This window comes from Tiliqua scincoides, chromosome 5, assembly GCF_035046505.1.
Source record: "Tiliqua scincoides isolate rTilSci1 chromosome 5, rTilSci1.hap2, whole genome shotgun sequence".
Lineage (NCBI taxonomy): Eukaryota > Metazoa > Chordata > Lepidosauria > Squamata > Scincidae > Tiliqua > Tiliqua scincoides.
Genome location: NC_089825.1, coordinates 118,467,639 through 118,481,944, shown reverse-complemented (window position 1 = coordinate 118,481,944; position 14,306 = coordinate 118,467,639). Strand labels below are relative to the sequence as shown.

Sequence of the window (14,306 nt, the reverse complement as noted above, 5' to 3'; positions counted from 1 at the left end):
TATTGCCAGTACTGCAATACATTGTAGAGACATAACAGTTGGGATCTCAGTATCCACTGATTTGGTATCCAATGATTTGACTCACCACTGATACCAGGGTCCACCTTTAAATGCCTAGTAACAAGGGGAAAAAAATCACAAAATTCCAGTTTCTACCTTCACACTGTTAAATAATTATAATTCCATTCCATTAGATTCCATTATTTACCCCATCTAGCAGCTGAATGAGGTATAGTATCTATACCAATGCATTATGGGGCAACAATAGAAGAGCAAGAAACCTGGAAGTGGGTCTTTAAATCTATTTTTCCACTGATTTGGTATCCACTGGTTTTTTTATCCACTGGGGATTCTGGAATGGAACCGCCATGGATAACGAGGCACAACCAGTATAGTTAATAGTTAATGCTGCTGCTCCTCCCAATTATTTTTGAAATCATCCTCATCTCTTCTTGTTTGTTACCAGCATTTTGTAATCAGAGGTTTACTGCCTCTAAACTTAGAGATTTCTAATGATCATAGTTAACAGCTACCAAGAGATTTAGCTTGCAATGCTCTTATAGAAAACCTCTGCAGTGGAACAGGAGTGGAGTCCAGGTGCCTGGATGAAAGGAGTAGGATCAGGAGATCATTTTCTCAAGGTCTAAGTCTTGATCTACTTCACAAAATGAGGTGGAAATGACTTGTTAGAATAGACGGTACTATTCAGACTGCAGTGGGGGGGGGGGTTTACATTTTTGAATGTTCTCTTAATACATTATTTGCAAGGAAAGATATACCAGAGCGGGGGAAGGGTGTCCAGAGACTCCACCTTCAGAATCATCAACAAGCAAAATCCCTATTGAACTTGGGGGTTGCTCTCCTGTGATGAGTGCAACATGTAGCCAGGTTCTAATACAAACTTTGAAATAGCCGTTCATACTCACCTGTGGTGAGTAAAAATTGCCTCCAAGTGAGCAGGTAGATAGTTTGTGTAAATGCTCTAGTAATTTAAAAAAATCTGCTAAGCTGCTCTGACACATCTCCTGTGCACAGGTGGACCTGACCTTCGTGGGCTGTGTGGGCATGCTGGACCCACCCCGCAAAGAGGTGATGGGCTCCATCCAGTTGTGTCGTGAAGCCGGCATCCGTGTCATCATGATCACAGGTGATAACAAAGGCACAGCCATCGCCATCTGCCGCCGCATTGGCATCTTCGGCGAGAACGAGGATGTGACTGGCAGGGCCTACACCGGCCGTGAATTTGATGACCTGCCCCCCTCTGAGCAGCGGGAAGCTTGCAAGAGAGCCTGCTGCTTTGCTCGTGTTGAGCCAACACACAAGTCAAAGATTGTGGAGTTCTTGCAGGGTTTTGATGAGATCACAGCTATGGTAAGTAGATGGATGGTGATTGCTGGGATGGGAGGTTGGTTCTGAGGCAACAGAGAGCCAGTGGAAACCCCAATCCCATGGTATTTAAAAAAAAAAAATATGCACAACCTCATATGTGAATATTCCACATAAATTTTTATGTCTTATTTTACTAAGTGTATTTGGGAAACTACTGTCAATTCTGAGAAATATTTACTTACAGAGCTTATATTCCACTTTTCCACCAAAGCAACTCGTGATGTAAAGATTAAGCAATGAATAAACATATGCTTAATCTTTGAAGATGGTGCTTTACCTGAATGTGCATTTTCCATCCTATAGCCATGTACACACCTGTGGGAAAAGTGTCCTGGGCGAAGTGGCCCTCAGTTATTTCCTCATTTGTACATATAAAAACATGAGAAGAGCTCTGCTGGATCAGGCCAAAGGTTAATCTAGCCCCAAACTCTGCTTCCCACCTTGGCCAACCAGATGCCCATGAACAGGGGATGAAGTGACTGCCCTTTTACTTCTCAGCAACCCCCTTGACTTATTTTGGTTGCCCCCCTACTTTTTGCACCTTTTCCAGTTCTACAATAATGATTGGGAGATGGGGTAACAATCTGTTTGTGCAACATGGTCATGTGTTGAGGGAGGTGTCAGCCTGAGGGCTGTAATCCTGTGATTCTCTGGTGCCTGGATTCACTCTCTGCCTTCTTCACTGTCTCCTCACAGACCGGTGATGGTGTGAATGACGCCCCAGCTCTGAAGAAGGCTGAGATCGGCATTGCCATGGGTTCTGGCACTGCTGTGGCCAAGACTGCCTCAGAAATGGTGCTGGCAGATGACAACTTCTCCACCATCGTGTCCGCCGTTGAAGAGGGCAGGGCCATCTACAACAACATGAAACAATTTATCCGCTACCTCATCTCCTCCAACGTGGGTGAGGTCGTCTGGTAAGGAATTCTCCCCTCCCCCTTAATACCTCCTCCCTGCTCATTTGCTACCGCATCTTCATTGGACATCTTCATCTTCATTGTGCTACACCAGGGGTGCCCAAACCCCAGCCCGGGGGCCACTTGCGGCCCTCAAGGCCTCTCAATGCGGCCCTCAGGGAGCCCCCAGTCTCCAATGAGCCTCTGGCCCTCCAGAGATTTGTTGAAGCCCACACTGACCCAACACAACTTCTCTCAGCGTGAGGGCAACTGTTTGACCTCTCGTGTGAGCTGTGGGTTGAGAGCTCCCTCCACTGCTTGCTCTTTCACATCTGTGATGCAGCAGTGGCAGCAAAGGAAAGGCCAGCCTTGCTTTGTGCAAGGCCTTTTATAGGCATTGAGCTATTGCAAGACCCTCATTCATTCATATAAGTTCATCTTTAATATATTCATTTGTGTAAACTTAAGTAAATTTATTCAAATTTTAAATGTAAATTAATTCTTTTTTTTCCCCGGCCCCCGACACAGTGTCAGAGAGCTGATGTGGCCTTCCTGCCAAAAACTTTGGACACCCCTGTGCTACATTAAGTAGGGCTGACAACTGACAATCTTGGGGAAATCTGGCCCCTTAGCTCTTCCCCCCCCCCTCTCTCTCTCTCTCTCTCTCTCTCTCTCTCTCTCTCTCTCTCTCTCTCTCTCTCTGTGGCTGCCTGTTGTTGCTCCCAGGGAGTTTTGTCTCCTCACTCTTTTGTTTCTCTTCTTTCTCCACTCCCCACAGTATCTTCCTCACAGCTGCTCTGGGTCTCCCTGAAGCCTTGATCCCTGTGCAGCTGCTGTGGGTGAACTTGGTGACTGATGGGCTCCCAGCCACTGCCTTGGGCTTTAACCCCCCTGACTTGGACATCATGAACAAGCCCCCTCGCAGCCCCAAGGAACCCCTGATCAGTGGTTGGCTCTTCTTCCGCTACCTTGCCATCGGAGGTAACAACTTTTCTCACCTCTCCTGGTGCCTTGTTCCTTAATCCCAAAACATAATTCTGCATGTGCAGCCTGCATTAGACTGAAGGCACCTCATGTGGTAGCCTTGCTGAAGCGAAACAAGTCTGAGTACCTGTATAGGACTACCACCTTGGGGCTTCTCTGTACTCTGCCTTGAGTTCTATGATGGATAAAAGACAGAATATAAATGTAACAAAGGCTGCAATCCTAACCACACTTTCCTGAGAGTAAGCCCCATTGAATAAAATAGGGCTCACTTCTGAGTAGAAGTGGTTAGGATTGTGCCCAAAGACTGCAATCCTATGTCAAGCCACCCATGTCTGCATCTCAGAACATGACCTGGCATAGAACAGCCCATATTTACTGCTTTCATGAAAGTCAAGAGTGGCTTCTTGCTGTCTGAATCCAAGCCACCCAAATCATTCCATTCCAGTTTTCCTGCAGGTTGTTCTTGGGGACACTTTTTCTTTGCTGTTTGTCCCCATCTTCATTTGCAGCAACTTTTCTCTTTTGCTACCTGCAGGTTATGTCGGAGCTGCCACTGTTGGTGCTGCCGCTTGGTGGTTCATTTATGCTGAGGATGGACCTGGCGTGTCCTACTACCAGTTGGTAAGTTTTGCTCATTTGGGTCCATGTTAATGTATGTGTGAAAGTGAGCTTAGTGGTGTCGTATAGGAAGCAGGGAATTTCTTATCCTCAGTGAGCCAGGATGTGTGTTAACATTCTCTCCTACTCTCTTTTTCTCTGCCCCCAGTCCCATTTCATGAAATGTACAGAAGACAGCCCTCACTTTGAAGGCCTGGATTGTGAAATCTTTGAGTCTTCTGTCCCAATGACCATGGCTTTGTCTGTGCTGGTCACCATTGAGATGTGCAATGCACTCAACAGGTAAGGGCGGCTGGAGGAATGTAAGCGGCAATTTCAGCAACATGCACATAACACAGCTTTCGAGGTTCTTCAATAAAGCCCCCTCCCCCATGGCCACAACCCTTTCTCTGCTCAGTTCAAGTGACTCACATACAATATACCAAATGGATTGCATTAGTTTATTGTAGATGATCGTCCATACAACATAATGCATCTTGTTAATGAAAAAGTATCAATAAAATTTTTTAAAACTGGATTCTTCAACCAGTCCAAAATATGAAATTAAGGGAAATCAGCAAATGTGTGGAGGTTGCATAATTTAGTCTGCGGTGTTCACAATTAATTTGTGTTTTGTTTATCGTGGGAAGGAACGAGGAACAGTACAAAGCACTGAGGTGCCCCCCACTGGAAATCTAATTGTACAATATAGCAAGCGTTGCTTTAAGGATTAAGTGGTTTCTTCTGGGACCTGGTTTTTGGTGAGAAAATGGCACAGAGTTAAAGGGTTGCATAGCCTCTATCTCTGTGCCATGGCCTCAATCTGAGTTTTGCCCCCATATACCTGTTACACAAAAGAAAAAGAGACCCAAACTACACCCTCACACAGGAAAAGCAACATGTTCTTCAGGTCTTGTTCAGTTGATTCTATCTGGCTTCTGAGATTGCTGTAGTAGGAGTTGATCTAACTAGCCTGCTTGCCTCTGCAAAGCGTTAGTCTTGTGACCCCTCAGACCATGCCTCCAGTTCTCATATCACAAACTAAACCCATTATCGCAGCATATGCCCAGCCCTATCCATTATCCATCAGGACTCTAGCTTTCCAAGCTGTGATCTTGATAGTCTCCTGAGCAACCAACCCTTGTGCACCTGAGGGTTCTATCCCAGCTTGTGCTTAAATAACCAGTCTCTATTTTTTAAGTCATTTCCTAAGGGCTTTTTTTTTCTCCTTAAAAACACAAATGTCTGTAACTTTATCAACTCCTTCTTTGTCCTTCACAGTCTGTCAGAGAACCAGTCCTTGGTTCGGATGCCCCCTTGGGTGAATATCTGGCTTCTGGCATCTATCTGCCTTTCCATGTCTCTGCACTTTGTCATCCTCTACGTTGATCCCCTGCCTGTAAGTGTTGCTCCACCACCATAGCCCCAATTCAGGGCCATTTCACACATACATATACATCTCTTGATGTCTCATCATCCAATTGCTCAACATTTGATGACTGACAGCTATAATGCACCACTAGAGACATTCAAGGTCAATTCTATTTGAGTTGCACTAGGTGATATGAACAGAGGCAACTCTAGGGTTGGCATCACCTGATGCAGCAGCTCATTGCGTCACCCAAACAATGGAATTCCTTCCGTACCAGACCACATAGAATAAATTACAATATTATATGCACAACTTAAACGCAGTGGTGTCACCAGGGTTGGGGTCACCCCCATTAACTTTATTTATTTATTAATTTATAACAGCACAATTTTAAATATATAACAGCACAGGTCACCCAACAAATCACTAACCAACAAAAACCAGTGGCCAACTTGATGACACTCACACAACTGAGAAAAAGTTCTAGTATTAGCTGTGAGACATGGAAATGAGAGCTGACTCATACTAACACCTTACTGGTTCCCTGCTGTGTCATAACACCTCATTAGCTCTCAACACAGTCAGTCTCCTTGGTCAGTTTGGAGTTAAAGAAATCCACTTTTTTGTTACATAAGGAACAAAATGTTTTCTGGTTATTTTGCCATAACTTTTGATAGAATACAGACATTTCATCGTGGTTTGTTTCATTGCATTCTGCATTACATTAGGCATCGAATGATATATAACATGATTTAAAAAATACCAAGATTTTCACAATTTTGGTGGTGTCACACCCCCCCCCAAGTGCATCACCCGGTGCGGCCCACACCCTCTAGTGACTGCACTGTATATGAATGTTCCATCGGTATTTATTCAGAACCAACCTGTATAAATGAAGGAAAGTGATCATACATGCATAGTTTGCATAATCCTGCTTCTTTAAGTCAGTGGGTGGGGCATTGGCATTGCAACCTTACCTTCAAGCATCAATGTTGCATTTCTCCGTTGAATATCGCTTCCAATACTGTACTACATTATACATTCCCACAGATCACGTTGTATACACACAGTCCTGTGTATATTCTGTTATCATTATATCTGATTTTACGGGGGTCCCCTTTTTTGCTATGCTTCCTGGGGGGAGCAGGATTCTCCTTCCACCCAGAGCTGGGTTTGGGGGCATAAATACAGCACTGACATCTCTCCTTTGCTCTTCCCAGATGATCTTCAAACTGACACACTTAGAAGTTCATCACTGGCTCATGGTGCTGAAGATTTCCTTGCCCGTCATCTTTCTGGATGAGATACTCAAATTCGTTGCCCGGAACTATCTGGAGGGTAAGCTGCGATCTTATCCCCCTCTTCCCTTCCCAGGGTTGGTTCTGATCCCATCACTTTCCACTACCTCACCACTTTCCCCTTCCATGGAATGATTGCAGCAGAACAACATAATTAAAAAAAAAAGTAATCATTGAGGATAAGCGTAGGTGCTGGATATCCCTTCCCTCTGACCTCTTCTCTCCTGATTTCTCCCTGTCTTTCATCATTTCCTCCATCACCTCCATCTGCACCCATCCAGGGTAACTCATATTAGATAGAGGGCTGGGGAAATTTCAAGAGTCTGAACACTTGGACTTTCCCCAGGCTCTTCAATACTCTCTTCTCAGAGCTGTAATAGTTTCTCAGTGTAGTACCAGGGATTTGAGAATTTTATGTCAGTCCCTAGAAATTTGAAATTCTTATAGAAGCAACAGTGGATTCTTATAGAGATAACATACCTTGTGTGGCAACACAGAGGTAATGTGCCTTGTGTGTGACTATAGGTGGCGAGATCAGATGTCCCTGGATATTGAGGTTATCTTCTGAAAATGGAATGGGGGCCACTAGGTTAGAGCAGGGACACAGGAAGCTTGGGTGACCAATGGGACACTTGGCTTATTCCCTAGATTTTTGTAAGTGTAGCATGTTAATGGAAAGGAAAGAGAACTACAGCTCCTGGGCCCTCTTCCATATCCTGTGACCCTAAGTAGTACCCAGTTCCCTTGATGGGTTGTCATTCATTCCGTTATTCCATCCGCACTAATCCCTTTTCTCACCCACACTCTTCATCCCACTGTCTATTAACTTTGGTTGTTTTTTTTATCCTTTCCCTTTTCTGTAGCATAAACTCCTTCCCCCTCTATTCTCCTGTATCCTGCCTCCCAGGTATCTGACAGTATTGACCGCATGCCTTGCTTGTTCAGATATGCCCCATCATATCTGTTTGTCCATCTGTGTGGGAGAATCTGCAATACCTGTTGGGGGAAGCTGGAGGTTGGGATGGTGTCTCTTTTTTTTTGCTTGAAGAGTCTTATTGCTGCAGTTGGGGCAGTTCAGGACACTGGGGCTCAGAGCCTGGTAGTTTGATGAGGCAAGGGAGAGAAAACACTTCCTAGAAGGTGGGCTACTGCTTTATTCTTGGCTGTTCAAAGACAAATTATTATCCCTGATGCTTTAAAGCCTCAGGAAGTAGTCAAATAATTATTCCAGTGGTTTTCCAACTTTGTCTCTTAAGGGAATCCACACACATTCCAGTCTCTTCACAAACACACATACCATAGAACTGCAATTCTCAAGATTCCCAAAGGAGAAGAAATGACCATTATGTCTGCAGTGTTGATTTGCCCTAAGACAGACAAACAGAAGAGAAAAAAATGGGGATAGAGTGATGGTATATTTATTTATATAGCACCATCAGAGTACATGGTGCTTTGCGCAGAGTGAAAAGACAGCTCCTTGCCCCAAAGAAATTACAATCTGGAAATTTATAGGGGAGGAGCAACAGAAATGAAAAAGGGGATTGAGACAGAAGTACATGCAATTCTTTTTTGTTTCCTGTATGTAAGCATAGTTACAGTAGAGAATGGGGATTAAGGCATGGTACCAAAGGCTTCACAGAAAAAAAAAAATCAGTTTTAAAAAGGAATTTGAAGGACATGAGCAAGGAAGATTCTTGTGGATGTTTTGATGCAATTCCAAGGAGCTGCAAGGAATATATTAATGTTAAAATTAAAACTGGGCTCTGTGCTGCTGGTTGGGTTTAACAGTGGGTCCTGGGTTCAAAGAAATTCAAAACTCCTGCTCTAGGGCAGAAACTGGTTCTGTGTGTGTTCTGGCCAAGCTCCATCTTCACCTAATGTGTACTTAAGGTGCCACAATTCACTCACTGCTTGCCTGTAGCTACACCTTGCAAGGGAAGACAGGTAACAGGAGCAAGGTGTCATTTAGAGAATCATGTCCATAACTACAGATCTCCTCAATGAGAAACTTGCAAAAATTTCAGGGTTCATTGGAATACAGTTTGAAAGCCACTGGATTGTTCCTTTGAGGTGTTTTCTCCGAAGTGATAACTCTTAGTAGAAACTATCAGACTTCAAATCTTTTCTGTCAGTTTGGGGTTTTTTGAACATTGACTTAAATATTTGTTGAACTCAAATCTAAGCACAGAACTCTGAACTTGAGGCATCCTTATGTCTGATGAATGAGCTTGTTGCAGAATGATTTGAATATCTTCAGCCCCCTCAGTTCCGTGATGCTTTTTCCACTGACCGCACACAGTCCAAGGAGCCAATTTGACCTCCATTATTTCATTTGTGTTGGAAACAAAGCAATGATTTATCTAGCTGTGCCATATACTGTACGAAGAACAGGGGAGCTTTTCAGCCTGGTCTGCTTGTCAGTGTCTCTCCGCTGGTTGCCCTGTGCCCTGCCTGGCCAGTCATATATGAGCAATTGCTTGGCCCACATTTGCTGGAGGGAATAAGGGTGAGCTGAGCTCAGGGCTTCCCCTTCCTTGGGGCTGTCGCTCTTGCTATTTCCATTGTCTACACTGAGGACAGCTGAGCAAAGAAGATATTCTTGTGGAGTAAAGCTAGTGTTTTCAGTGGGGCAAGCTTCTCTGTGTTGGGGGTCCTCGCAGTCTGGCTGACATGCATGGAACCAGGTGAGTGAATATCCCTACGGTCTTATCCATTCCCATTGATCCAGCATGCCTCTAAGGCTCCAGCCCTAAGTGTGCTTCCCGGGAAGAAAGTACCACTGAGTATGTAGAGCTTGATTCTGAGTAAATATGTTTACTCTAATTAGGCCAAATCAGATGTTATAAGGGATTCCCAATTCTGCATTTCCTTCATAAAGTGAATGTAGGAACTGGTAGGAGATGGGAAGCTTCTGCAGGAGAAGGGAGTATAACCCTTTCCAGCCTGATAATTCTCCCTGCAAACGCCCCACAACCCAGGCAATTTTTAATTTTGGTTCTCTAAGCTGGGCACTGGGGGATGTGAGTCCAACTAGGAGAAGAAAATGGCCGGGAGGGGCAGAATCGTAGGGGAAAATGTGAGGGTGCAGGAGGGATTAAGCATGCCTCTGTCCTTCCAAGTCAACCCTGTAAGTGCTGCTGCACACACACCCCCATTATGCCAATACACACCGGGTTGGAGCCATATTTTTGCTGAGATAACATCTAGTTAGGCCCGAAACATGCAGTTGTAAGCATGGGCACTTGGAAGTGAGTTCTAGTGAACCTAATGGGTTATGTATCCAAATAAATGTGGATAGCACTGGGGTGAAAATGGGACTGTAGGCCCATTTCACACCAGTGTTATGAATTTACAAAAGTTGTGAGTCCTTGTATGTGTGTATCTCTCTCTCAATTAATACAGAGCGCAAAGCTGTTACTTAGGTATATGGCAGCATGTCTCTGTGGTGGGACTGAGTCCTCTCAAATAGGGAGGAGCAATGGATTCAGGCAAGGAGAAAGAGTGTATCCTTGAAAATAATGATCTAACACTCATTTGTTACTCCAGTCAGGGTCAATGCACCTGAAAGATCCATCTCCTTTTATTCTGAGCTTTCCTTTTGGCAGTGTTCAAATTCTGGGGCAAGAGGAAAGACAGTCATAATAAAATCTGCACACTCTCTAATATTAGTCCCTATAGCCTCATCGTAGACCCCACAGCCACCCAAAAACAGTAGCTAAAGGGATAAAAGGCTTTAAAAAGGTAAAGGGGCTGTGCTCCCTTCCCTCGCCGTAATTTTAGCGATGACTTTGAGCTTCATCAGCTCCTTGGACTTTAGGAAAAGAAAGGTGTGCACAAACTGGTGCAAAATCATTTTCAAAATCCATGGAAGAGCCATGTACCAGGCAGAAGTTCAGCAGGTGAGACTTTCTCCTCATATGCTGCTATAGTGATGAAAAGTGCCTCCAGCTGCTGAATTTCTGCCCATTAGCCCAGGTGTTAAGAGCCCAAGATCATTCCTAAATAAAAAAGAAAGATGACTACTGGGCAGCCCAATCCTGAGCTGCCCAGCATGCAGGGTTCAGGACTGGGCCTTAAGAGGAATGAGGTCAACTCAGTGAGAAAGGTGTACAGCTGTGTGCTAACAAACTTTCTGCCCCTTATGTTAGGGCTACTGGCCAGAAAGATGAGTGAGGAGAGCCACTGTGGTGAGCTGCTGTTCCTCATGCCAATGTGCTATCCATGTAGTTTGACTTTTGGCAAGGGCCTGCTATAAGTTGTTTATCTCACTGCGCATGGGATCCTGCGCTCTCCATTTCTCTGTCCCCTAAATTTTTTATTTTCTCTTTCTCTTCCTCATTTGACAGTTGGTTTAGAAGAACGGATGAAGAAGTGAACCTTTGAGTCATCATGGAAATAACCTCTTCATCAGTGAAGACCTCCCTACGTCCCTTCCCCCCCCCCGCCATGTCTGCTGCTCCCACCTCTGCTTCTGTACCCCTTCCCTTATTTAATAGCCATTCTTCTCCCACAAACCCTCTGTACCTCCTTTATTGGGGACTTACAAGTGTGGGCCACAACACCGGCATCTGCCATGCCGTGTTCCCTGCCAGCTGCTTCCCCCCTACCTGCCCAGACATCACTCGCTACTTGGCTTCTGTACATTTTGAGCCACCTGCCCACCCTTGCTCCTGAACCTTCAACCCTCCACGGCTTTCTGCATTAGCGCCCACACTAACTACGTTCGTTCCCCCTCTTCACACGACTAGAACCCACCTCAAGCCAGGGGTTGGATTTTTTAATGCACACAGAAACAGAAGGAAACATTTTGTTAGGGAAAAAAAAAAAAAAACCACAAGTGAGACTCCTCAACTTGGAGGAAATGAAGAGATTCTTCTTGCTGCTTATTTATTGATATTAAAGGATAAACTCTTAACTGGATTGTCCTGCGTCTGGCTTTTCCTTCGTTACTTTGATCAAATGGGGAGGGGGAGAGATTGAAGCTGTTTCTGCCCATGCTCAAATTCTAAGCAAGGACCAGATGGGCCTGTTGTCTTCTCATCATTTGTGACACCACCCATGACCATCCCCTAGCTAATGTTTTCAGAAGGTTGATTTGGGGGGAACTGTTAACCCATTTCTGCCCAGCCCACAGGTATACATATTTGATTCCTGTTGCGCATATGCAACAATGGGCTTTAAACTTGGGGAGAGCCAAACAGAAGCTTGTGGATTTCATTAAGCCCATTTCCCCTTTTCTTCCATAATTTAAGCCATGGTCAAGTTTCCAAATGAGGATCTTCAAGCCCATTATGAGTTGGTTAGGGAATGTCTGTGGAAAATTGCTTCTGGCCTTTGGGTTGCAGAATTCAAAGATGGACTTTTTGGTGTCTTTTATTCTGGAGTTAGTGAAGGCATCAAAAATAAAAATATTGTTACACACTTTTGCCCTACTTTATTGAATTTAGATAGCATTACCTGAATTTGGCATGAGAAATCACTGGAGGTTGATTTCAATGTTTCAAATTACAAATTCTTTGTAATATTTGCTTTATTTACAAATATACAGATTTGAGCATTTAGGATAGAGGTTAGGTAACCTGCTCCAGCAATCTGTTCTGTCTTTGGGATTTTTTTTTTTAACATTGACTTAAAAATTTGAATTCTGTTGTTGAACTCTTCAAATTTAGAACACTGCAGAATGTGTTTTCCTGAGTAGTGAATAATGATGGAGAACCTGTTTGGTTTGCCTGCAGAAGTATACACATGATTAGACTTGTTACCTCTTTTTTCAGTTGCCTTTATGTGTGTCAGGCAGAAATTCAACAGTCGCAGCTTTTCCTAAACCTGCAATGATGGGGAAAATATCTAAAATTGATAAATGTATAAATGATGCCCTCACTGCTTCCTCTGAAGGCCTCCAATATTTTATACCACTCATCGGAGTGCCCTCCTTCCTTGCCATGAATTTCCCTCTGTTCTGCAGGGTGGAGAGGTACTGCTGCAGGAATAGGCTGTGGTAGAAACCTTCTGTTTTGTCTGGAAATGTCCCAAAAGGAGGAGGAGGAAATGAAAAATAAAGGCAGGTTACAGGGAGGGAGGAATATATAGATGGAGGAAGAGGCTATTAATAGATACAAGTGAGCTCAAGGCGAGATTATTCAGGCCAATTCAATGAGGGAAATGGATAGCCACTTCCTCAAGACCTTTTGGCACCCTGTATTCTGACTTTTGGACAGGATGATGAGCAGAGAGGCACTGTAGCTCCAGCATCTCCATTTCACTGTGGCATAGAATCTTGTGTCCTCCATTTCTCTGTCTGGTTTTCTCCTGCCCTTCTCCTTCATAAATTCAATCATTGGCCCCTCTCTCACCATGTCTAATTACTAATCAAGCATGTTGATTTGTATCAACTTATTTAGCCACCCACCAATATTACTGAACAAAGCAACTAATCCTTGACTGCAAGGATGTAGACCAGGTGGAGCAGTGCTCCAGAACTCCTATAGCAGGAGTGGTTGATCTCATCAGCAGGAGCACTCCGATGCTGCTTTTGAAACCTGTTCCAAAGGACCTTAGCTGAGAAGAAGCACCAGGTTCAGCAGGAAGCAAACTGAGACATTTGCCTCGGGGCACATGTTAATATTTATAGAGGCCATCATGTTTCCCAAGGATTCACTGAGCGAAAAAATGCAGCTCATGTTACATTAAGGCTGCAATTGTATGCAAATTTCCCCAACAATAAGTCCATTTGAACACAATGGGGCTTACTTCTCGGAGCACATGCATAGGCTTACACTTTAGAATACCTCATCTTTATTTGGGATTTTTTAAATCCCATATTTCAATTTGTATACATTTGTTTTTGCAAATATTGCAAATAATTGCAAAATATTGCAATCTGCTCCCAGAGTTTGAGATGAAATGAGCCCGATTTTTAAATGAAGTATAGTAAGTTTTAAAGTAGGAATAAATGATAGCAACTGTTACCCTGCACATGCCTGATCTTGTCTGATCTTGGAAGCTAAGCAGGGTCAGGCCTGGCTAGTATTTGGATGGGAGACCACATGGGAAAACCGGGTGCTGTAGGCTTATACCATAGTCTTTCAAGACTGAAGGTTGCCAACCATAGGAATAAATGAAAGGGGGAAAAAATGATGTAAGGCATTCAAAGCTAATTTTTTGTTTTTGCCTTAGTGGGAGATGGCTGTAGGGGCTGTCATGCTAAGGCTATGGGGATGTCATAATGTAATTCAAAATTAGGCATTACATCCCTGCTTGTTTCAAGCAAGCAAAGCGTCCTGCCAGTCTTGACAATCTGAATGTGCTAACCTTGTATCTCTTGATGACAGGGGCATTATTTACCTGTTTAAGTTGCAGAGACAACACATTTCTCTGTGTTCTAAGTTGAAGAGACAGTTTCAAGCTATCTGGAAGAAGAGTTCAAGGCAAGCAAACATTTATTTTTTTTTAGGAAGTTGACTTGTTAAAATTGCTGTCCTTTGCTTAACAGTGGAAGCAAAAACAAAATGAAATAGATTCTGAATCTTATGGTGCTAAGTAAAGTATGTGTCTTAGGGCGCAATCCTAACCCCTTATGTCAGTGCTTTCCAGGACTGGCATAGCGGTGCCAATGGGATGTGTGCTGCATCCTGCCGTTGGGTGTCACTCACGGAAGTCTCCTCAAAGTAAGGGAATGTTTGTTCCCCTCCCTCAGAGCTGCATTCCCCTTATGCCAGTGCTGGAAAGTGCACTGACACTTTACGTCACCCTTAAAGTGCAATCCTA

General features: G+C 44.0%; 1 protein-coding gene across 1 annotated transcript in view; it reads left to right on the top strand.

Moving 5' to 3' along the window:
- ATP2A1 (ATPase sarcoplasmic/endoplasmic reticulum Ca2+ transporting 1) overlaps window positions 1–10,922 on the top strand; it is a 34,726-nt gene extending 23,804 nt beyond the window's left edge. Inside the window, exons 15-22 of the mRNA XM_066630336.1 lie at window positions 1,036–1,371; window positions 2,086–2,306; window positions 3,064–3,266; window positions 3,808–3,893; window positions 4,039–4,172; window positions 5,151–5,268; window positions 6,462–6,616; window positions 10,886–10,922. Coding sequence (XP_066486433.1) covers window positions 1,036–1,371; window positions 2,086–2,306; window positions 3,064–3,266; window positions 3,808–3,893; window positions 4,039–4,172; window positions 5,151–5,268; window positions 6,462–6,616; window positions 10,886–10,922 — 1,290 coding nt within the window. The remainder of the gene's footprint in view (window positions 1–1,035; window positions 1,372–2,085; window positions 2,307–3,063; window positions 3,267–3,807; window positions 3,894–4,038; window positions 4,173–5,150; window positions 5,269–6,461; window positions 6,617–10,885) is intronic.
- Window positions 10,923–14,306: the final 3,384 nt, after the last annotated feature.